General features: G+C 53.8%; 1 protein-coding gene and 1 long non-coding RNA gene across 6 annotated transcripts; one reads left to right on the forward strand and one right to left on the reverse strand.

Annotated features, from left to right (window-relative positions):
* The first annotated feature begins 132 nt into the window (after window positions 1–132).
* On the forward strand, window positions 133–24076 carry KIF1C (kinesin family member 1C). Of its 5 annotated transcripts, none has more exons than XM_059668948.1 (23): window positions 133–324; window positions 2012–2132; window positions 2343–2479; window positions 2891–2967; window positions 3275–3454; window positions 4058–4123; window positions 5081–5259; window positions 5347–5458; window positions 5893–5970; window positions 6127–6192; window positions 6283–6358; window positions 6836–6914; window positions 7132–7277; window positions 8046–8215; window positions 8380–8459; window positions 8586–8661; window positions 15082–15161; window positions 16000–16094; window positions 19038–19121; window positions 19514–19700; window positions 19827–19899; window positions 20717–21331; window positions 22849–24076. In XM_059668948.1, the coding sequence occupies exons 3-23, from the start codon at window positions 2416–2418 to the stop codon at window positions 23530–23532; spliced, it is 3267 nt and encodes a 1088-aa protein (XP_059524931.1). In that variant the 5' UTR covers window positions 133–324; window positions 2012–2132; window positions 2343–2415; the 3' UTR covers window positions 23533–24076. The 5 variants fall into 5 exon arrangements, with proteins under 5 accessions (XP_059524931.1, XP_059524927.1, XP_059524930.1 ...); XM_059668944.1 differs by having other exon boundaries at window positions 134–324; window positions 2343–2475; XM_059668947.1 differs by having other exon boundaries at window positions 134–324; window positions 2026–2132; window positions 2343–2475.
* Window positions 14098–14673, reverse strand: LOC132218155 (uncharacterized). The gene is made up of 2 exons (XR_009449089.1): window positions 14569–14673; window positions 14098–14339 (listed from the first exon to the last, which is right to left on the reverse strand). It is a non-coding gene; the product is annotated as an uncharacterized LOC132218155 (long non-coding RNA).

Below are 24076 nucleotides of genomic sequence, written 5' to 3' on the forward strand. Positions count from 1 at the left end.
GGCATTGCCCCTTTAACAGTCGTTCCAGTCTCTCCCGGGCCCTGCTCCGGCGGCGCGCCCCCGCCCGCCCGCGTGCGCGCGCCCGTCGGCTCCCCGCCCCTCGCTCCCGCCCCAGCTCGCGCTGCCCGGGCGGGCGCCGGCCGCTGGCGCCGCTTCTGCAGCCGCCCGCGGGGCGTGAATCGGCCGCCCGCCGCCCGGGGACCCGGCGAGGGGCGGGGGCAGCCCCGAACCGGCCCGGGATCGCCCCGCTCGCGTCTCCCGCTTCCCCGGGAAGTGTGTCTCTGTGCGCCGTGCCCGCCGCTCCGGGAGCCCCGCCGCCGCCAAGTGAGAGCTGGGGGAGGGGAGGGAGGGACGCCCGCGGAGGAATGTGTCGGGCCGGGGGCGGGCGCGGGGTCCTCGTGTGCGCGACCCGGGAGGGCCGTCTGGCCGCCGAGCCGGGTCATGTGCTATGGGTCCCGCGGGGGCGCAGAGGGGTGCCAGGCCCGGGCCGCCGTCGGTTGGCTGGACCGGAGGACGGGTCCGCACGGCCTCCCAGGAAGGCCGGGGTCCGGGCCTATGTGAGATCTGCCGGGCGGGCTGGGTCCAGGTGGTCCTTGGGCTCCGGTTCGGGTGGGTCACCCCCTCCCCAGTCGTGGCCCCTCCCTGCACCCACTGCTCCTTGACGCCGCGCCGGCTGACCTGCCTGTCCCCTGGCCCTGTACCCCGCTGTCCCCGAGCGGTGCCATCCCGACCCTGCTCCATTGGCCCCCTCGGCGTCACCATTGCATGCCCCCCCCCGCCCCCCAGTGTGGTCAGGGTCTGGGGTCAGGGCTGTTCTTCCTGAGAAAGCCTCTAATGTCAGCTACTCCCTTCCTGCCCTGGGACACACCAGCCCTCTCCCTCTGCACCCCCACCCCCGAGGCCGGTGAGGGGAGACCCAGCCAACATGACAGCAGTTTGAGGCCCTTTAGGGTCCCGGAAGGGGCCCCAGCATCCCGGATCCCTCTCTCCACACTCTCCACCCTGTCTCCGTGGGCGTAGGCTGCTCAGCCTCTCCTCCCAGGGTGTGGGCACCCGATCACCCACATTCCTGGGCTCCAGGCTGGCACCTTCCCCAGGGCAGTGGACGCCATAGCATTAGCCTCAGGCAGGGACCGAGACCTGCCTGCTCCTTTCCCGTCTCCGCCTTTTCAGGGAGACAGACCCCAGGGTTACCCTCCCTTCCCCATAAAGACAGGTATCCCGGCTTCCTCCACCCAGAGCCGGGGCTGGATGGATGCAGGATGACCCCGCCCTCCCCTGCCCATTGTCCTGGATCCTGGGGAGGAAGTGCTGGGGGCTGGGCGAGGGGTTTGGGGCCACAGGCCCTGCGGATCCCAGGCCTGGCCTGTACCTCCAGCCCTTGCACTTTGCCCATTGGCAATCCCTGCCCCTGGGTGGGGGTTGTGGGCCCTGGTGGGAGCTGGCTGCCACTTGGCCCTGGCTGACCCGGACCCTGACCCTGTGTGGGAATTTTAGGGTAGTTTTGTGTTTAGGATTTTCCCTCCTCTTGCTTCTCTTCTGGGCTCCCCGTTTGTGCTTTGGCCCCGGAGTTCTCTTCCCTGTCTGTCCTCCCATTTCTGTGTTTGTTGGCCTGCACCTCTGCTTCCTTTTCCTCCCATTATTTCCTTCATAGCACGACCTCGATTTTGCCTTCTCTCTTGTGTCTCTGGTTTTCTTGGTATCTGTGACTCTCTGCCCCTCCTCTTCCCCCTTCCTGCCACCCGCAGGGTCTCTGCCCATGTGTCCCTTTCTCAGAATTGCCCTCCGTGCAGCCTCTCCTCTATCTGACGTTTAGCACACTTGTGAGTGACGAGGAATAAAAATATCACCATCTCTGCCCTTGGATTCACATTGCATTCGGCCACTCCAGAGGGACAGCCATCCTTCCTTTTTCCGACATTACCCCCCACCCCCTTTTCTCCAGTCATGCCACCCCAAACACACCTCTGGAGCTACAGGTGCCTCCTAACCGCTCTTCCCCCACAACCAGGGTTTCCCCCACAGCCCCAGCTGGCGTGGCCAGGCCCCAAGTGTAGGATGGGGCTCCCCCTACGCGGGCCGGTGGCAGCCAGAACTGATACAGCCCCCCTGGTCCGGGGCCAGGACGACAGGTAACTGCGAGCTGGGATATGGCTAGGAATACCTGTGGGAGTCCCTGAGGAGAGTGACATTTGGGAGGAAGGCCAGGGAACTAGGACCTGGGTTCGTGGGGGGTTGGGTAGCTGGAAGGGGGGTGGAGAAACTGGTTTCTTGGAGAAGCTGGGAGTTAATGTCTGGGTCCCCCCAGCAGCTCTAACCACCTCTGTGTCTCTGTCCTCCAGCTGAGGAGGGTGGGAGTATCTGAAGCCATGACTGGTGCCTCAGTGAAAGTGGCAGTGAGGGTTCGGCCCTTCAATGCCCGTGAGACCAGCCAGGATGCCAAGTGTGTGGTCAGCATGCAGGGCAGCACCACCTGTGAGTGAGTCCCAGGAGCCTGGCAGGGGACAGGCGGGGTGGGCCAGGCCCACCACGCAGGCTAGTCCTGCTGGGCTGAACCCCGGAGAAGGGCTGTGCCCAGCACAGAGCAGGTGCTAGTTGTAAGGGTGGGGGTTGGGGCGGGCTGGCCTTTCCGTGCTCCCAGTCCCTGGGAGGGGGAATGCTGGCCTGGAGCCCTCCATTGCCCAATCCAAGGAGGCAGTCTGGTGGGGGCGGGTCCTAGGAGGCCAAAATTAGCTGTGGTGCGGGAGGGGGTGGGGAGTATTAAAGGGGAGAGATGAACTAGGGCAGAGGAGGGAGTACTAGGATGCCTGCATTCGGGGGCTTGTGGGCAGTGGGCAGAGGTTGGGAGTACCTGACCTTGGCCTTCCTTTGCCCTCTCCTGCCCCCTCAGCCATCATCAATCCGAAACAAAGCAAGGATGGCCCCAAAAGCTTCACCTTTGACTACTCCTACTGGTCACACACTTCGGTAAGGTTGTTGGGCTGGGGAAGAGCTAAGCAACAAGGGACGGGGGATTTAGGTCCTGGGCGGGGGCATTGCAGGGGAATAGCACCTGTGGGGGGTTGGGTGGGATGGGGTGGGTAGGACACGGGTTGTGACTGGGAGCAGGAAATTGAATAGGACCCCCAGGGATGTTTAGGATGTGATGGGGGTGGGAAGTGCACAGGACCTTTGGGCAGTCTCTGACAATGGGTGCAAGCCTCCCGGGACCTAGACACTAAGGACAAAGCCATGTAGGGCTCATGCTGTCTTTCTCTGCTCCATTTCCACCTAGGCTGAGGACCCCCAGTTTGCGTCTCAGCAGCAGGTGTATCGGGACATTGGAGAAGAGATGCTGCTCCACGCCTTTGAAGGCTACAACGTGTGCATCTTTGCCTATGGGCAGACCGGGGCTGGGAAATCCTACACCATGATGGGGCGGCAGGAGCCCGGGCAGCAGGGCATTGTGCCCCAGGTACTTGCCGGGACCTGGCAGGGCCGCCGGGGCGGAAGCATCTTCAGCTGTCCCGAAGGGGTCTAAGGGTGATGGAGCAGAGAGCTGGCTCTCTGAGGCCCTTAGTGACAGGGAATGTGATGGTGGGTAGGGGTTGGCTGCAGCCTGGACATCCAGGACCCTCCAGAAGCAACAAGGCTCAGTAAGGAGAGCCAAAGCTATGGCATCAGAGAACCCTGGTTTGAACCCTGGTTCTGCCACTTACATTTACCTTGTCTCACAGCCGCTGTGAGTATACCTACCCTGTGTTCTGGGGTACCGTAGTTAGCGTGGTGAGTATACAAGAAGCCAGCCGAGGATAACTGAGAGATGCTCGTAGTTCTCCCTGGCTGTGCGGTGCAGTGGCCTTGCACACAGGCTCTGGAGTTAGGATGCCTGGGTTTGCTAGCTGTGACCCCGGGCAAGTGTGAACCTCTCTGAGGTTGCTTTCCCATCTGGAAAACAGGAATGACCCCTCCTTCAGGGTTGAGTTAGGGTTCAACTGGACCACTTAGGACAGGGCCTGGACTGATGCTGGGTGCCGCAGGTGCACTGTGAACAGCAGCTTTTCTGTGTCCTCTCCAGCTCTGTGAAGACCTCTTCTCTCGTGTTAGTAAGAACCAGAGCGCTGAGCTCTCCTATTCTGTGGAGGTAAGCCCGGGTCTAGGTGGGCAGGAGGGAGGGCGTGGTGATCCTGGGGAGAGAGGGGGAGAGAGGAGTGGTTAAGACCAAGGGCAGTCTCTGAGTCAGCCAGCCTGGATTCATGTCCTGCCAGTCACTAACGGTGGCTTTGAGCAGATGATTTCATCTCTCAGCTGCTGAGTCTGTTCATCTATGAAATGATAATGGCGGGGTCCCGTCCTAGGTTGTTGGGTGGTTCAGTAAGCACATGCGAAGTGCTTAGCACCATGCCTGGTGCCTAGTAAATGCTCAGATCACCAGTTTCATACTCAGTGGAGTATAGGGTGTTTCATAGTCAGTATTTTGTTTGCTTGTTATGTTTGTTTTTTTTTAAATTGAATTTATTGGGGTGACATTGGTTAATAGAATTATATAGATTTCAGGTGTATGATTCTGTAATATAGGGTGTCCCAAAATTCATGCAAGATTTGAATTTTGCGTGAGCATTAACAACAACAACAAAAAATAAAAGCCTAATTTTACTTGGTTTATTGAATCAGATTCTAATATCTGTTGCCCTTTGATTTCAATCCCTTCAATTTGATAAGCATTACCAAGTACCAATTATGGCCCAGGAGCAGGGACAATGAAGACCAATGAAGACCACAGCTTTGCGTATGTGCCAGCAAAGCCGTGGAGGCCATTTACCCGATGTGCTATTCCATACATAACCTATACTGTATACTTTATGAATCAATAAAAAATTTACAATTTTTAATTATAAACCTGTATTTTCTATCAAAATTACTTCTTGCGTGAATTTTGGGACACCCTGTATGTCATCTGTACATTGTGTTGTGTGTTTACCACTGCAAGTCAAGTCTTCCTTCACCATTTACCTCCCCATACGCTCTTCTGCCTGTGCCCACTCCCCTCTACTTCTGGTAATCACCGAACTGTTATTTCTTATTTTCTTCTTCCACTTAGGTGAGCTATATGGAGATCTATTGTGAACGGGTACGGGACCTCTTGAACCCCAAGAGTCGGGGCGCTCTGCGGGTCCGGGAGCACCCCATCCTGGGCCCCTACGTGCAGGACTTGTCTAAATTGGCTGTGACCTCTTATGCAGACATTGCCGATCTCATGGACTGTGGCAATAAGGCGAGGTGAGGTGGGCCGGTGGAGTGGAGGGAAAGGGAGCCAGGCTTAGAACGGTGAGAGGCGGGATCCAGTGACCACTCCCTTTCCCCCAGGACTGTGGCTGCCACCAATATGAATGAGACCAGCAGCCGTTCCCATGCCGTCTTCACCATTGTCTTCACACAGCGTTGCCATGACCAGCTCACTGGGCTGGACTCAGAGAAGGTGGGGACCCCCCCACTATCCCTACCTAGTGACACGAAATGGCCTTGTGTCCTCCTCCCTGCCCACGCTGGGTTTGAGTGCCTTCTCCAGGCTTCCAGAGGTCTCTGTCCTTCCCCTCTCAGATCATGGGCTACAGTCTCCCATTGGCTTGTTTGTCCTTACTAGACTTCTCAGGGCAGGGCTTGGATTCCACTGTGCCTTGTCCTGGCACACAGTGGGCAAGTAAATACCTATAAACAAAATGAATGCCAAATGGATGAATAACCAGTCCCTTATTATTGTCTTCATAAATTTCATTTCCTCCTGTCCTGTTCCCTCGTCCCCTCCGCATTTCCCCATCCCTTGCCTACAGCCCAGTTCCCTTGCTGGGTGTTCTGCTGATTTGCCTGCCCCGCCCTCTGACCCAGTCACCTCTACCTTTTCCTCTGACCCAGGTTAGTAAGATAAGTTTGGTGGACCTTGCTGGGAGTGAGCGGGCCGACTCCTCAGGAGCCAGGGGCATGCGCCTGAAGGTGAGGCTTAGGAGGGGCGGACAGGGTTAGTGTTGGGGGCTGTGTGCAATGGTCTCTCATCCTAACTTGGGACTCTGGTTGCGGGGAGGAGGGTGGGGAAGTGGGTTGGAGTGGGAGAGTAGGGCCTCATTCCTCACATTCCTTATCGCTTTTCAGGAAGGTGCCAATATAAATAAGTCCCTGACTACTCTAGGGAAGGTGATCTCTGCCCTTGCGGATATGGTAAGACCTGGGGTGGGAAGAGAAGGGGCTCTGGGTGAGAGGACACCAGGGATGGCCCACCCTGACCCCCTCCCCTCTTCTATCCCCCAGCAATCAAAGAAGCGGAAGTCGGATTTTATCCCTTACAGGGACTCTGTGCTCACCTGGCTACTCAAGGAGAATTTGGGTGAGGAGCTCCTCCTCTCTGTCTTTGCTGACCTTGCCACCATTCTGCTAACCCCCTTTGATAAATCCCCTTGCCACCGTGAGAAGCTCAAGTTCTCCAGTTGTCCGATGGACTCTCCCCTGACCTGGGGAACATCCTTTGAAGATGTCCTGTTGCTGAGATCAAAGCCACACCCTGCCTGCCAAGCCAAGTGCCTCACTAACCTGGCCACTCATGACCCCTCTCTGATCCTACACCCACTGCTGACTTCATCCTCCTGCTACTGCTCTCTGTCCCACAGATGTCTGTCCTCTCCTTGCCCTCACCTCTGCTCCCTCTAGCTACTAGATTTCATGTGTAGCTCCACAATGCTTAGCTTCACCCTACCTTGGACAGTGCCCCGTCAGACCCCTGTCAGGGCACTAAGGCCCCCTGACCCACTATGACTTTGCTTAGGACCCAGCCCAGCTTAAGCTTTCCCCTCCTCTCCATGCATAGGTGGGAACTCACGCACAGCAATGATTGCAGCCCTGAGCCCCGCAGACATCAATTACGAGGAGACTCTCAGCACCCTCAGGTGGGGCTCTGGTGGGGTGGAAACAGCATAAGAAAAGTGCCAGGGGAGCTCAGAGGCTGGTAGGTAGTTCAGGACCTTGCCCATGAGACAGAGTTGACCCTCAACTGTGCCCCAGTATTTTAAAACCTGGGAGGGAGAGAGGGAAATAGGCAGCAGGCAGCAGACTAAGGTCACCTGGGTCTGGGCCTCACCATTCCCAATTCTCCTCCTCACCCAGGTATGCTGACCGCACCAAGCAGATCCGCTGCAATGCCATCATCAATGAGGACCCCAATGCCCGGCTGATCCGGGAGCTGCAGGAGGAGGTGGCGCGGCTGCGGGAACTGCTGATGGCTCAGGGGCTCTCAGCCTCTGCTCTGGGAGGTAGGGCTCCAAGGGAGGGGCAGCTCAGGGATGCCCCTTGGCTTGCCTCAACCCTCCTCATTTGCCTTTGCCCAGGCCAGGGAGGGGCCACTGACCACGAAGCCCTTCATGTCCTCGGTGACATGGTACAGATATGGAGCGGGGACTTACCCTGTCTTGCAAAAGTTCATGTGAAACATAAGCTTAACAACAGTTAATAGTGGGATGGTTTCTAAAGTTTACTGCTTAGCCTCACTGATACAAAACAATGTCCATTCTCAAGGATGTAGAACTGTATGGGCTGCGTCAGGTGTTGACTCTGAATTCAGTATTTGAGTCCATCCCATTGAGAACAGTCAGGGTGCTGAGGGGCACAGTGGGGGAAATAGGGTGTCTATTCTAGGTAAGAGAAGGATAAGGTAGATGTAAAAAAAGAAACAAAAACAGTCTAGTCTCTCTTATCCCAGAAGGCAGGATCAGAAACAACGGCCACCTGTAACGGAGGTAGATTTTAGCTCAGCATAGCTGAGAACTTTCTGATGGTGTGAGTCATGTAACACTGGAAGGAACTCACTGCCTGGTTCAGTAATGAGCTCTCCACCCTTAGAGGGGAGCAAGCAGAGACTGGGTGCCCATTTGTTAAGGCTGCAGTAGGAGGGCTTCCTGGTTGGTGGAGGCTGCCCAGATGTCTTCGGAAGTCCTTATAGACTGGTCCTCCCTGAGGCCTCTACGTTTCCAATCAGCTACATCTTTCCTTAGCTCCTTCTTTGCCTTCTCTCTCCTTCCCAGGCCTGAAGGTGGATGAGGGGAGTCCTGGAGGTGCTCTGCCAGCTATAGCGTCTCCCCCTTCCCCAGCTTCACCCTCATCTCCCCCCACACACAATGGGGAACTGGAGCCATCATTCTCCCCCAATGCTGAGCCCCAGATTGGGCCTGAGGAGGCCATGGAGAGGCTGCAGGTGGGAAGCTGGAGCTGGCCGGGACTGGGGACCTGGGGGCTGGTGGGAGTGTAGTTCTCTAAAGCCAGGGTCGAAGAGGAGGAAGGAATCCCAGGAGTGACGTGGGCCCCACGGTAGGTGCTTGTCCCAGAATGTCCTGATCCCCGTCTGCCTCGTGCCCCCAGGAAACAGAGAAGATCATAGCTGAACTGAATGAGACCTGGGAAGAGAAACTACGCAAGACGGAAGCCCTGAGGATGGAGAGGTTTGAGGGGAGGGGGGACAGCTGGAGCCTTGGAAGACTGGGGGATGGGGAGGGAAGGTCAGATTCTTTAGGGGAGCAGTTCATGGGTAGCGATGATAAGACTAACATTTGTTTCTTGGCCTGCAGAGAAGCATTGCTGGCTGAGATGGGGGTGGCTGTCCGGGAGGACGGGGGAACCGTGGGTGTCTTCTCTCCAAAGAAGGTGAGTGAGTGGTTGGGTGAAGAGGCCTAGGAGACCCTGGATGCTTAGAGAAGACGGTTGGGAGTGGGAGAGTGATGAGTTCTAACCCTGATCTCTGAGGTCTCTGAATTGTCCCCCCATCATCTCTGTCCCCACTCCTGCATCTTCTCTCTGTGTTATCTGTCCATCCCTGCCTTCTCTCTCCCTCCATCTGACAGTTAGCCAAAGAGGCAGGTGCTCAGTAAGTGCCTGTGGCTAGGGACTCTAGGGACCCAGAAGGGTGACAGGGCCCCTGACCTTAGGGGGATTCAAGAGCTGCTTAGAATCTAGGTATTTACAAACGTAACCTCACACGTGTGTATGTGAATTCATGCCTGGAATTTATCTCAGTAAGAAACTGGTTACAGTGGTTGCCCCAGGAAAGAGGGAGAGGACCTGGGAGGTTGGAGGTTGGTTGGATAGAGACTTATTCACAGTATACTATTTTGTATCGTTTGACTTCTGTACTCTGTACATATGGTATCTACTCAAAAAATGAGCTAAAAATACATTTCAAAAAGGATAACTTGGAAACAGATAAGAAATAAACACCAAACTGTATGATGTTGATTGCAGAAGCAGTGAGAGGCGTAAAGATGGTAGCATCAGTACAGCCTGTAGATGAATGGAAACTGGTTTCCTGGAGAAGGTGGTTTGGAAAATGGAGCGTGAATGAAGGTCAGGATTTGGGAGTAGCGAAGAGCAGAGAGAACATTAGGCTAAGGAAACACAGGTGTCAGTGGGTGGGGCGCATGTGTCATGTGCCTGGTGTATAGTGGGTAGCGGGTGCTCAGTACATCTTTGCTGAGAGGAAGGAAGGAAGGAAACAGGGTAGGAGTGATCAGGCTCAGCTGGAGACACAAGCAAAGCATAGGAACGGACCAATCAGAATGGACGCTAGCCATAGACAGCTGGCGCAGCTGTATGGGTCAGGCATACTGATGAAGGGATGACGTGGAGGCCAGTTGGAGTAAGTCAGGAATTCCCAGTCCCCTGGAGAGCTAGCCACATCTCCACTTTACGAAGGAAAATAGGATCAGGACCTAAGTCAGATACAGTGCTGATACAGACAGGGTCACGGGGACTGCCTAGAAGAGGTGGTGGGTTGTTGGAAGAAGGCCCTCCTGGTTTCATAAGATCAGGGCCGTCTGGGAGGCTGAGCAAGCAGGGATCATTGGACAGGGATCTGAAAAGAAAGGGGTGTGCTTTGCATGGCCTACGGCACAGTGAGGGAGTGAGAGAGCTATGGGTGGATGATGGAGGGTGGCAGGCTGGACTGAGGGACCTGGTCCAGGGGTGAGTACCCAGGGCTTGGGGTCCTCCTGAGGTCTGCATCTGGGGGAGGAGCTACATATGGCTCTCAGCATAGCTTGCAGCCACCTTGAGGTACTGGTACCTGAGGAGCTTCCACCATAGTTGCAGGGGTTCAAGGAAAAGTAGAAATGGGTGAAAGGTAGATGTGGTGGGCGTTTCTTCCCTGGAGGGCTTCCGTTGCACAGGGGAGCCACCTACTGAAGCCCAGGGACCAACAGGGATGTGTTGTTTTTTGTTTGTAATTATTCTTTTTTTTTTTTTTAAATATATTTTATTGATTTTTTTACAGAGAGGAAGGGAGAGAGATAGAGAGTTAGAAACATCGATCAGCTGCCTCCTGCACATCCCCCACTGGGGAAGTGCGCGCAACCAAGGTACATGCCCTTGACTGGAATCGAACCCGGGACCCTTCAGTCCGCAGGCAGATGCTCTATCCACCGAGCCAAACCGGTTTCGGCTGTAATTATTCTTATAAAGGTGATCTATACCAGAGAGAACCCTCACGTAGTCCTTTTCCTTCCCACTCTCAGGTTCCCCTCCCAGAGGCAAGCCCTCTTACCAGGTCCCGACGTGTTCTGGAGGTAGCCAGTGCACACACAAGTGTGTTATGTATAATTAGACGCAGGTGTGTGTGCATGCAGGCGCGAGTGCCTACATACATGACCTCTTTTTGGAATATTAGTTGTTGAGTACTTTATACTTTATTTTTTCATATAACCTTGAAATTCTGTCTCTTCTTTTTTGTGGTGTCAGAATATCCTATTGATGTAGGATAATTTAATTAGCCAGTTTCCTGCTGGTGGTATTTAGGTTGTATCCCATTTTTTAATATTATAAATAATATTACAACGGTTGGTCTTAAATAGGTCTGTTATCTGTAGAAAAAATTCCTAGAAGTGGAGATTTGGGTCAAATAGTAGCTATGTGAAATTTTAATCTATTTTGCCAAAGTGCACTCCAAAGATAATAACCATGTCACTTTATACTCCCAGAAGCAACATCCTCACCCTCTTCTCATGTTTGACTTTTGCCAATCTGGTAAAATGGTGTTTTACTTTTGCGTTTTCTCAAGGTGGTAAGGATGAACATATTTTCATATGTTTAAAAGACATGCATGTTTCGGGAGGGGCAGCTGTTAGACTACAGATGGGGAGATGGGCTTGGTGGCTCCAGCTGGGAACGGTGAGTGAGGAAATGTGGTCCTAGGGGAGAGGCTGTAGTTTGTCTTGGAGAGGGCCAAGAGACTTAGGGAACGTTCCCTCTTTCTGGGGACCCCCCCCCCCCCAGGCCTGCTTAACTAGGTGATTTTTAAACCTGGCTTGGTGCTGCTTTCACAGGGGTGGGAGTGGGTAAGGGTGGCGGTGGGAGGACCAAACGCTGGGTCCCCCACCCCCAGCCTCATCCTGAGTGGCTCCCTGCTTATCTGCCTGACATATTAGGCTTCTAGGTAAGGTTTCATTTGAACAAAGGGCTCCAGGGCTGAACAAAGATTGAAAAGCACTGTCCTCAATCATGTCCCCTCTCCCAAGGGATGGATCCCTTTCTGCTCTCAGAGCCCATCAGTGTTTGGCGTTCCTGACACTACAGTGTTGGGAGGGGCGTGAGAGTCCCTTGGGAGAAGAGGAAGTGTGGCAGCAGTGAATTGTTGGGGTGCCTGGGTAGAGGGGTAGACACATGGATACATGGTATGTCCACCAGGGATCACCATTCAGGGCGTCCCCAAAGAAATATGGGGCCCGACTATTGGCCCTTTTCCCCTACACGGTGCGCTTTCATGCCTCCATGCTGTTGCTCACACTCCTCTTTTACCTGGAATGCTCTCCATTCTGCATGTCCACGTCCTCGTCCTCAAAGATCGGATCCCATGCTGCCTTTCCACGAGGTCCTCTTGAACCTCCTCTGAGTTCCTGCAGTTCTTCACTTTATTCATCTTTGCATCTACCCTCCCCCCAGCCCAGGATATGGTGGCACTCACCTCCTGGGAACAAATGAGTGAATGAATTACTAAGTGAAGATGTGAAAAGATCAGAAACTCTACTGTGAGGCATCCCTTTCCCACTTGTAACGTTGCCAAGTCTTACCTCCCCACGTTGACGGGTTTCCTTGCTGACAGGCCAGCAGCATTGGGGGTTGCTTCATCGCTGTGTCCCACCTAGCACTTCACAGGGTCTTTAGAAAGTAAATTCTTGTAGAAAGGAGGCAGAGGATCTTGTCTTCAGTTGGCAGGCAGGGGAGAGCTTCGTAGAGGAAGTGGCATTTGAGACAGACTGAGGGAAGTGAATGACTAGGACAGTGGGGATAGGGGTGGGGCTGGGAATATGGGGAGGAGCCCCCAGGCATGTTTAGGGATGAAGGCGGTCTTCTGGAATAAGTGTTCAGCAGTCCCACTGGGTGGGAACACAGGAGAGAGGATCCCAGGAAGGGGCTGGGATAGGAGGGTTGGGACCCTGATGTGGATGAGGCCCACAGATGCCAGTGTAAAAAGCAGGCTTAGCCCTGGCTGGTTTGGCTCAGTGGATAGAGCATTGGCTTGTGGACTGAAGGGTCCTAGGTTTGATTCTGGTCAAGGACACATGCCCTAGTTCAGTGATGGCGAACCTATGAACTCATTTTTTTGGTTGATTTTTCTTTGTTAAATGGCATTTAAATATATAAAATATATATCAAAAATATGAATCTTGCCAGACCGGTTTGGCTCAGTGGATAGAGCGTTGGCCTGCGGACTGAAGGGTCCCAGGTTCGATTCCGGTCAGGGGCATGTACCTCGGTTGCGGGCACATCCCCAGTGGGGGGTGTGCAGGAGGCGGCTGGTCGATGTTTCTCTCTCATCGATGTTTCTAACTCTCTATCTCTCTCCCTTCCTCTCTGTAAAAAAATCAATAAAATATATTTTTAAAAAAATATATGAATCTTTGTTTTACTATGGTTGCAGATATCAAAAAATTTCTGTATGTGACACGGCACCAGAGTTAAGTTAGGGTTGTTTTTTTGTTTTGCTTTTTTTAATATATTTTATTGATTTTTTACAGAGAGGAAGGGAGAGGGATAGAGAGTCAGAAACATCAATGAGAGAGAAACATCGACCAGCTGCCTCCTGCACACCCCCCACTGGGGATGTGCCTGCAACCCAGGTACATGCCCTTGACTGAAATCGAACCTGGGACCTTTCAGTCCGCAGGCCGACGCTCTATCCACTGAGCCAAACCGGTTACGGCTGAGTTAAGTTAGGGTTTTTTTTTTTTTTTAAATATATTTTATTGATTTTTCACAGAGAGGAAGGGAGAGAGATAGAGTCAGAAACATCGATCAGCTGCCTCCTGCACATCCCCCAACGGGGATGTGCCCACAACCCAGGTACATGCCCTTGACCGGAATCGAACCCGGGACCTCTCAGTCCGCAGGCTGACGCTCCATCCACTGAGCCAAACCGGTTTTGGCAAGTTAGGGTTTTTTAAAATGCTGACACACAGAGCTCAAAAGGGTCGCCATCACTTCCCTAGTTGCTGATTGATCCCCAGTAGGGGGTGTGCAGGAGGCAGCCCATCAATGATTCTCTCTCATCATTTATGTTTCTATCTCTCTCCTTCTCCCTTCCTCCCTGAAATCAATAAAAATATATTTAAAAAAAAAAAGCAAGCTTAAGTCCGGTGGGCATGGGTGCCAGCTGGGGTGGTCTGAGTGGAGAGGCATGACTTGGTCATGGTGCAGTATGAGCAGGAATACTGGGAGACCCCTGGAGACGCAGGAAGTCAGGCCTGCGGCAGGGTAGACCGAGGCAGCAGACAGTGGGGAAGGAGACCTCCCCAGGATGGCAGCAGTGGCATGAGGGGGTGTAGAGGAAGAAAGGCTTATGTACTGTGCTTTCCAGAGTTACATGTCTGGGGAGAGTGGGGTGTTGCTAGAGAAACAAGTCAGGAAAGGGTGCTTTGGGGGAAGGGAATGGGCTGAGTTTTCAATGTGGAGCAACATAATGATCAGCCCGTTAGATGGGGGCTCGACAGGGACAGCACCAGGCAGCTGCTGTGTGACCTTGGCCCCAGGTGAAGCAGGGCTGGGAACCGGCAGTGGCCAGGGGAGATTGGGGAGTCTGCTGGGAAAAGGGGGTTTGTTTGTTTTATATGCTTTTGAATTGAACTGACACTGTTGTTGTTTTTTTAATCCTCACCTGAGGATATTTTCCCATTGCTTTTAGATAGAATGGAAGGGAAGGGGAGGTGAGGGGACATTGATGTGAGAGAGACTGCGACTGAGGTACGTGCCCTTAACTGGGAATTGAATCCCAGACCTTTTGGTGTGTGGGCCGATGCTCTAACTACTGAGAAACCCGGCCCGGTCTTGAACTGACACTTTTTTTTTTTTTAAATATATTTTATTGATTTTTTACAGAGAGGAAGGGAGAGAGATAGAGAGCTAGAAACATCGACGAGAGAGAAACATCGATCAGCTGCCTACTGCACATCTCCCACTGAGGATGTGCCCACAACCATGGCACATGCCCTTGACCGGAATCGAACCTGGGACCCTTCAGTACACAGGCCAACGCTCTGTCCACTGAACCAAACCGGTTTCGGTGACACTTTTTATTTTTAAATTATGATTGTAAGTAAAAGTAATCCATGCTCCTAAGAAATTGAAGCTGTAATAAAAGGTGGGAAGTACCAGTCCTCTCACCCAGTCCCCTCTTGTACTCTCCAGAAGTGGCAAGATACCTTTTGAAGGAAGAAATGAGACCTGGGGACAGGGAATACAGGGAAAGCAGAGGCGAGGGCAGGTGGACTCTAGGCTTCAAGGAGATGGGTGGGTCGAGGTGCCTCTGAAGAAATGGGGCCTTAGGAAGGGTTGCTGACCTGGGAAGGGGTAGATGGAGGGGGCTATTTAGGCCCCTTATGTATGAGGAGAGGGTGGGTTAGGCTGTTCTGAAAGTGATTGGAGTGGGAGTAAGGAGAGGGCAGAGTTCTCCAAGTGAGGGGAGGAGGAGCAGCCTTAGTGCTAGAACCGGGAGGGATGTCCGCTGGAGCTCCTTTCCTCCCCTGCGGCACCCCCTGGCTGACTCTCAGGATCCCTTCCCTGACCCCCGCTTTCCCACAGACGCCCCACCTGGTGAACCTGAATGAAGACCCCCTGATGTCAGAATGTCTGCTCTACCATATCAAAGATGGCATCACCAGGTAGTGTTTAATCAATGGCCTGGGGGGCAGCCTCTCCTTTTGGGGTGTGATTTGCAGAGGGACGGCCACACTAGTGACTCCCTTTCCTGGTGACCTTGCTGGAAGCACCCCAGACGTCAGGACGGCTGGCTCCATAGCTCTGCCCACTTTCTAGGCTTCCTGAGAAGTGGCTGAGCCTGGCTGCGAAGCAGCTGTCCTGCCTCACACACCACTTCGGTTTGGCTGAGACGCCTACTGGGACCAAACTGACCCAGTGCTTCGGGGATAGCTCCTGACTGCTTAGAGCACAGGCGGGGGTTGGAATCCAGACCCCGCATTTTTAGCCCTTAGCACCACTGCCTGGCCTCCCTTGATGGGACCCTCCCTGTGGGGTAGAGGGAATCGTGGTCCTAGGCCCTCGTTGTTTAGGGGCAGTGGCTGTGCTGCAGGTGGCTGCATGGCTAATGCTAATCCCTGGGGCTCCGTGCCTCTGAGGTCACCTCTTAGAGTTAACGAGGTGAGGGTGCCCCTTTCTGTCTCACCACAGGCATTTACTAGCTGTCCATGGTAGGCAGTGAGCCCTCAGGGTGACCAGCTCTAAGGATGATGGGAGGCCCATTCCCTCCAGGTTCCCTTTTCTCTTCTACTGTGAGTCAGGCAGATCTGGGTACAAATCCCAGCCTCACCCCTCCTGGGCTGCATGACTTTGTGCCAGTTACTTACTTTCTGAGCCTCAGCATCCTCATCTGTGACGTAGAAATAATTACACTTGGCTCATAGATGGGGAAGAGCTGGCATTCAGAAGTGGCTTGGTGAATGTCCGCCACCTGCTGAGGAAATGTTGGCATTGCTTTCCCAGGGTCGGCCAGGTAGACGTGGACATCAAGCTCACCGGGAAGTTCATTCGGGAGCAGCACTGTGTGTTCCGGAGCATCCCTCAGCCGGACGGAGAAGGTAATGGCTGAGGGAGCGAGAGTGGAGTGGCCAGACAAGGAGAGGGACAGGGCCCATGTTTCACACTCTGAATTGGCACCGGGTGTGCAGCCATGTAAGAGGGCACGTGTCCTCGCCCTCACAGGGGCTTTGAGCTCCTGGTAAGCATTAGGGAAGTCAAGGGCCCGGCTGTCTGCACGCACCCCGAGTGCTGCAAGGGGCAGTGCGTGGCGAGGGTCTTGAGGCAGAAGCAGAGCACTGGCATTTTGGTGAAGAGGTCGTCTGCCTTCTTTCTTGACTTTTTTATCCTAAAACAGCATCCTGGTCACTTTAATGGAAAATTATATTTGTCCCAGTGGGCTATCTGAATTTATCTCTGGAAGATGTGTATATCTATCCAGCTATGACTGCAATGGTTTCAGGGAGTTAATTGGTCCATGTATCCCTTTGATTTCAAAACTTTCAGAGATTTTTTTGCCTCTCTATGGCCATAGCTGCAAAAGCTTTTAAAAATCACAAGCCCAAAGGGTGAAGGTAGTAGCCTGTCTGATGTTGACAAAACAATGCTCCTGAGGTTCAGGGGGTATTTCGAGGTCACCATTTTGTTCTTGATCAGTCATTTAAAAAAAAAAAAATGCAATGATTTGTGTTCAGTTAGGCCCAAGTGAAATTGAGCTGAGGAAATGTGCTGGGCAGGGTGGCAGATGTTACACATGAGCTCTTCATCACCTTGAACTCGTATCTTGTATCTCACAAATCTGAAAGGAGTGCCTAGTCTGATGCTTTTGAAGGCACAGGGAGATGGGACAAGCAATGTCAGCACGTTTTTAAAAATAAGAAAAGACACTGTTGTGTGGCTTGCAGTTCAGGTTTAAGACATGCCCATTGGGCTGCAGTTGGTTCAGGATCAGCAGGTTATTATTTTTATTTTTTAAATTGAACTTATTGGGTCACATTGGTTAATAAAATTATATAGGTTTCACGTATACAGTTCCACAGTGCATCATCTGTACACTGTATTGTGTGTTCACCACCCCAGGTCAAGTTGGGTCAGCAGATTCATGCCATCGTTCTGGTCTGGTTCAGGTCCCCAGTGGCAGCATATGCTTCCAGCGCTGTGGGCTAACAGCTGTTGAATCAGCCCAGCCCACTGAGTTATTGCTGAGTTCCTGTTCTGAGGTTCCCAGGCATGCGGAGTGAGCCCGCCCTCAGGAGCTCAGAGTGTGTTTTGAGAGATGACAGGTGAAAAACCATTAGTTACATCAGTAGAAGCAGCTGATGAATCTGTGCCCCAAACATCGGGGGCCCTAAAGGTTCCATCCATTTGTGCCTCTGTTCTTACAGCAGATTGAAGACTTGACCAAAGACAGGCAGAGGAGGTGGGTGCAAACCTAGAAGAATAGTTATCACTGACCATCTACTGCGTGCCTTTGCTTTTTCTCATGCGGCTCCTGTGAGGGAACTGAGACCCAGGGTTAGGGAATTTGCCCAAGACCAATATGGCTAGAAGAAAGCAGAACTAGTTTTGAATATAGCGTGGCAGGCTCCGGGGCTGTGCTGTGAGCTCTGCTCTGGGCTGTCTTAGTACCGATTGCTGGATTGCTGTGAGTTCATGGACATGGAGAAGGCTGTCCTGGCCAGCTGTGGCAAAATCCTCTCCTTGCCCAAACCCATTTTCCTCTGTTACACCTATCCTCCTGACTTGAGATTACCTCCTGACTTACTCCTTTGCCGTCTGTCTTAGCACCTGGAAGTGAGCTCTGTAAGAGCAGGGATTTGGGGTTTTATTTCTACTGCATTTCCATGACCTCAGATAGTGCCTGGCAGATAGTAGGGATGCAGTGTATGTGTGGAAGGGCGATTGAATTTGGGGGCATGACAGGGAATAAGGGTGGGCGTAGACTGGTACCCATTACAGGCACACCATCCTCTCCTCTGCTGCCTTCTTTCGTTGTTGTTCTGGGGCATATGGTGATGCCTCTTTCTCTGTCTTTTTCTTCTCCATCATTTCTTCCCCTTGAAATTAAGCATCGGCTCAGAAATTGCTGCTTTCCCATACTCGTTTCTAGTCCTCTTGTCTAAGCTGAGTTCTTCTTTGCTTTCTTTGACTCCCACAGTATCAGTAGTCCCATCTCTGCCTTATCTTACAATTCACTCCAGTTTCTCTATTACTTCCAGCATAAATAATAACTCGAGTTTGCATATCACTTTATTTGGGCTTTCAACCACTCTGAGCTAACATCTGTGAGCTATAGAATGGGAGGTCTTTGATGATCACATTTTATAGCTCACAGGGGTTGGATGACTTGCTCAGCGTCCCTCAGCTCAAGAGTTGCAGAGCCTGAATTTTTGGGATACAGGGCTCTCTCTGTGACAACAGGAAGACAGGAAGCTGCCTCAGGCATCTTTGTGTCTCGGCAAGCAGTGGGCTTGGTGATTTGTTCAGAGGAGCACCTCGATAAGTGTTTGGCTTGGGTTGACTTTACCTTGTCCTGTGAAGGCAGTGATCTGTTGGTTGGCTGTGGCTTGAGCAGATTAGTCCAGTAGTGTTTTGTAAGATGCATCAGACAGGAGTGGGCTAGGGGCCTGCTGGAGGAATCCAGGCCTCCCCCGGGATAATGCTAGTTGGAAAGGAAGGGATGGACATCTGGAAGGCAGGAATGACAAGCCCCGATGACCATTTGGCCGGGAATTACTGGTTTGCTAAGCTGCTGTGGGGAGGATGGTGGTGGGTGAGTACAGAGCTCCTGCCGAGGCTCCTGGGAATTCCAGCTGGGGCGCTAACCCTCCTTCTGCTCTTCCTTTCCCTTGCTGCCTGCCACCAGAGGGGCCATGACACCCCTAACAGGTACTGGGGGGGTGGGACTGGGGATGCATGTGTTTTGGGGGGTAATGCAAGATGGGAGTATGACCATAACCCTCCTGCCCCCAGGGTCTGATCGCTTCCTTTCCTTTCTCCCTCAGTGGTGGTCACCCTGGAGCCTTGTGAAGGAGCCGAGACCTATGTCAATGGGAAACTTGTCACCGAGCCACTGGTGCTGAAGTCAGGTAGAGGACGTGTTCAGAGGGAGGGCGCTGGGCATGCTGTGCAGAGGAAGTGCTAGGGCCGCGCTTCCTGGTGAACCTTAGGCAGCACCCAGAGAGAACTAGGGAGCAGCGTGGGGTGTGAAGAAGGGACTGGGAAGTGAAGATCAAGGAATCAGGTTTTGGTTTCTCTTGCTGCCCAGGCAAACAGGAACAGGATGCCCAACTCCCCCAGGCGGTGGTTCCTGGTGCCAGCCGGAGGAGCCTGGGCTTAGACCACCCTCAGGCTTGGCATGATGAGAGAGCTGGTGTCAGGGGCCCGGGGACTTGTGGGCAAGACCTTGCACGTCTTGGGCACGGGGATGAGTTTGCTGCCATGGGGAAGCGAGTCCACTTTCCCCTCCTCCCATCTCCAGGGAATAGGATTGTGATGGGCAAGAACCACGTTTTCCGCTTCAATCACCCGGAGCAGGCACGGCTGGAACGGGAGCGAGGGGTCCTCCCACCCCCAGGACCACCCTCTGAGCCCGTGGACTGGAACTTTGCCCAGAAGGAGCTGCTGGAGCAGCAAGGCATTGACATCAAGCTGGAGATGGAGAAGAGGTGCGAGGAGGGGGTGCTCCAAGCCCCGGGCCCTCTAGGCTGTTCCTCCAGGCCCCCAGCATCTTGGACACCCATTGAGGTGGCTCCAGAATCTCACAAAGCCTTCCTCTCTCTTCCCCACCCCAGGCTGCAGGACCTGGAGAATCAGTACCGGAAAGAGAAGGAAGAGGCTGACCTTCTGTTGGAGCAGCAGCGACTGGTGAGGAGTTGGCAGGCGTGTGGGGTGCAGAGGCAGGAGACAGGCTGGCAGCGCTGCAGCCTGACTCCGCTCTTGGTGCACACTGTGAGCCAGAGTGAGGAGTGGGCATGGACTCGGGTGGGGGTGGTGTCTAGGAGGAGACAGTTGTGAGAGAAATGTGACCTGCAGGACACTGTGTGCAGGGTACTGGAGTTCCTCCCAGGGCTTCCCAGACTCCAGTCTATCCTGCGGCACCTACCTCTCCTATTAGTCATTTAAGATTGCTTTTCACATGCACTTTTAAATCGTTTTTTTATTTTTATTTTTTTATTGATTTCAGTGAGGAAGGGAGAGGGAGAGAGAGATAGAAACATCAGTGATGACAGGGAATCATTGATTGGCTGCCTCCTGCATGCCCCCTACTGGGGATCGTGCCCACAACCTGGGCATGTGCCCTTGACCAGAATCGAACCCAGGACCCTTCAGTTTACAGACCGACACTCTATCCATTGAGCCAAACCGGCTAGGGTGACTTTTAAATCTTTAACCTCATCCTGAGCAGCAATACATATGCAAGAAATCTAGACGCTATAGCTGCAGCTTGTGCTTATTGGTCACTTTCTGGGCCAGCCACTGTTGCCACACTTGGTGTACACGAACCCTCAAACTACCTGTGAGGGAGATAGTGGTATCATTTCTGTTGCGTGGATGAGCAGAGGTTAAGCAGCCCACCTAAGGGTGTGCGGTTCTGATGAGTGTTTCCAGTGTTGTTGGGACTCAAGGGTTTTGGGATGTCCTTAGCCTCCTCCCCATTTATTCTCTCTCTGGCCCCACCCAGTACGCGGACTCTGACAGTGGGGATGACTCTGACAAGCGCTCCTGTGAAGAGAGCTGGAGGCTCATCTCCTCTTTGAGGGAGCAGCTGCCACCCACCACAGTCCAGACCATCGTCAAGCGCTGTGGCCTGCCCAGCAGTGGCAAGCGCCGGGCCCCACGCAGGGTGTATCAGATCCCGCAGCGTCGGCGGCTGCAGGGCAAAGACCCCCGCTGGGCCACCATGGCTGATCTGAAGATGCAGGCAGTAAAGGAGATCTGCTATGAGGTGGCCCTGGCTGACTTCCGCCACGGGCGGGCCGAGATCGAGGCCCTGGCCGCCCTCAAGATGCGGGAGCTGTGTCGTACCTATGGCAAGCCGGAGGGTCCCGGGGATGCCTGGAGGGCCGTGGCCCGGGATGTCTGGGACACAGTGGGCGAGGAGGAAGGCAGCGGAGGTGGAGGTGGTGGCTGCGAGGAGGGAGCCCGCGGGGCAGAGGTGGAGGACCTTCGGGCGCACATTGACAAGCTGACCGGGATCCTGCAGGAGGTGAAGCTGCAGAACAGCAGCAAGGACCGGGAGCTGCAGGCCCTGCGGGACCGCATGCTCCGCATGGAGAGGGTCATCCCCCTGGCCCAGGTACAGAGGGCCTTGCCCGGCTTTCTCCCTCCTCAGCTATCCCCTTTCAGAATCTGAACCTCCTCCCAACCTCCTTCCCCGTCTTGCTTTCAGAAATGTCGTTCACGTATAGGAGCTTTGCTCAGTCTAGTTGGTGAATCATGTGCCTCGGTCACTAGGGCACTAACTGAAAATGCAGATTCCTGGGTCCTACGTCAGACCTACCGAATCAGCATCTTTGGGGATGAATCTGCACTTACGACAAGTACCCAGGTGTTTCTGAGCTATAATAAAGTTTCAGGACCACTGAGATACAGTGCACTTTCAGTTACCGCTGGATGAATGTTCACATGTGCATTCTCATAACCTCCCCTTCAGGGGGACCACTTATTTCGTGGTTGCTGCTGTGCTGAGCACTTTCCTGTGTCACCACATTTAATCTTCACAACAGCCCTGCGAGGGAGCGTTATCACTGATCCCTCATTTGCATGTATCCACTCAATAAATAAATACTTGAGTGCTTACTGTGTACCAGGCTCTGTGCTAGCCACTGGGGCTACCCAGCAGACATGGTTGCTGCTCTGCCAGCTTGCCTTCTGATGGAGGCAGCAGGCAGGCATCCACAGCAGCTCGTGGCTACTGAAGGCTTACTTCTCCAACACAGCTCCCTCTCTCGCTCTCTCCACTCCTGCCGCTCTGGCTTACTTGCTGGGCGCACTCCTACCTCAAGGCCTTTGCACCTGCTGTTCATCTCTGTCTGGATGCCTTTCCCCATGAAAGTCTCACAGCTTGCCCCTCAGTTCCTTCAGGTGTTTCCTGTAAGGGTAACTTCTCAGTAAATCCCTTTCTGGCGATTCATTGCAGCCACCCCACCCAGGCCTCCCATTCCCCTTCCTCGTTCTGTTCTTCTTTATCTCAATATGTATAATTTATATAAAGTATATTATGTAATGTATGTACTTATATATGATATGGGTAATGTATACTAAATAGTTTAAATATATACACTTACATTTAACTTTTTATTGAGCTATAATATATGCACCATTTTATAATTTTTCTTATTTGTCAACTGTCTCACCGCTAAAATGGTGGCGAGTCTTGTTCTCCCCTTTTTGTTGACTGCCATATCCCCAGGGCACGTTATTTATTCAGCTGTTTGCCGAGTGCCTACTGTGTATCAGGCACTATTCTAAAAACTTTACATTGTTTAATTTATTTAATTCTTAAAACAACCCTATGCAGTAGCTATTATTACTACTGACCTCATCTTACACATGAAGAGACTGAGGCACAGAGGTGACAAGCCGAGTTCCAGGCCACACAGCTGTGAAGGGGCAGACCAGTGTTGAGCTCAGACCCCCTGGCTCCCGGGCCTGTGCTCCTAAACCACTGTTCTAGCTCCCTGTCTCCAAGCCCTTCTGGGACCCCTTGACATCCGGCCACTCAGGGCCTTCTGACTTCTCCCAAACCCGCTGTGCTCAGGAGACTCGGCTCTTCTCACATTCCCTCTCTTCTCTCCCCTCTTTTCCTCCCAGGATCATGAGGACGAGAACGAAGAAGCCAGTGAGGCCACCTGGGCCACGTCCCCAGGGTCAGAGGTAGTAGAGGAGGAAGCCCCCAATGACCACGGGCCCTCAGCCCGGTCTACTTCGCCACCCCTGTCAAGCTGGGAGCGGGTGTCACGGCTGATGGAGGAGGACCCTGCCTTTCGTCGTGGCCGCCTTCGCTGGCTCAAGCAGGAGCAGTTGCGGCTGCAAGGACTGCAGGGCTCTGGGGGCCGGGGTGGGGGGCTGCGCAGGCCCCCAGCCCGCTTTGTGCCCCCTCACGACTGTAAGCTGCGTTTCCCCTTCAAGAGCAACCCCCAGCACCGGGAGTCCTGGCCAGGGATGGGGAGCGGGGAGGCCCCAGCGCCACCCCAACCCCCTGAGGAGGTTACTCCCCCAGTGGTCACCCCTGCCCGCAGGCCCCCAAGTCCCCGAAGGTCCCACCGTCCCCGCAGGAATTCCCTGGATGGAGGGGGCCGATCCCGGGGAGGGGGTGCTGCACAGCCTGAACCTCAGCACTTCCAGCCTAAAAAGCACAACTATTATCCCCAGCAGCCCCAACCATACCCGGCCCAACGCCCCCCCGGGCCCCGCTACCCCCCATACACTACTCCCCCGCGAATGAGACGGCAGCGCTCAGCCCCTGACCTCAAGGAGAGCGGGGCAGCCGTGTGAGTCCACGTCCTGGGCAGAGGGGGCCTGGTGGGCCCCTTGCTAGGAGGAGAGAAGAAGCCTGAGACGCTGCTTCCCCAGAAGCCTTGGGGCCGGGAAGCCCTAGAGAGGAGAGAGAAGGTTCGAGTAGGTGCTAGATGACCAGGTGATGGGCCGGAGGCTGACGGAAGGAAGAGGGCACGGAGATGCCAGGAGCAAACCAAAGTGAAGGAAGAGCACGGGAAGCTGCCTGGGGGCCGCCCCTTGCAGAGGGGAGTCCCACAAACGCTGCTATGGGTGGGCGGGGCTGGGGTGCTGTGTAACCAGTGTTTGACTTTCTTTTCAAGTGGGCGCAATGGGGAGAGAACCTAGAGTGAGGCACGTTCTCTTCCCCAGCCCTTGTCTGTCTGTCTGTGGTGGTTTCTGTTTCCAGGGAGGTGTGGTGGGATCATGAGTCATTCCCCTCCCCTTCTAGGCCTCCTGCTATAAATGGAGGGCCTGTCTGGTTTCTGGTTTGGCTGGGGTCCCATGAGGGTGTGGGACCCTTCAATAAAGGATAGCAAACGGA

This window comes from Myotis daubentonii, chromosome 16 (genome assembly GCF_963259705.1).
Source record: "Myotis daubentonii chromosome 16, mMyoDau2.1, whole genome shotgun sequence".
In the NCBI taxonomy this organism is placed as follows: Eukaryota; Metazoa; Chordata; class Mammalia; order Chiroptera; family Vespertilionidae; genus Myotis; species Myotis daubentonii.

Bases quoted from the DNA above. Each gene is read 5' to 3' on its own strand.
- KIF1C (XM_059668944.1), top strand. From the start codon at position 2,370: ATGACTGGTGCCTCAGTGAAAGTGGCAGTGAGGGTTCGGCCCTTCAAT. The intron at 5,260-5,346 runs GTGAGGTGGGCC...CCTTTCCCCCAG, and splicing joins GACTGTGGCAATAAGGCGAG to GACTGTGGCTGCCACCAATA. The intron at 19,122-19,513 runs GTAGAGGACGTG...TCCCATCTCCAG, and splicing joins GCCACTGGTGCTGAAGTCAG to GGAATAGGATTGTGATGGGC.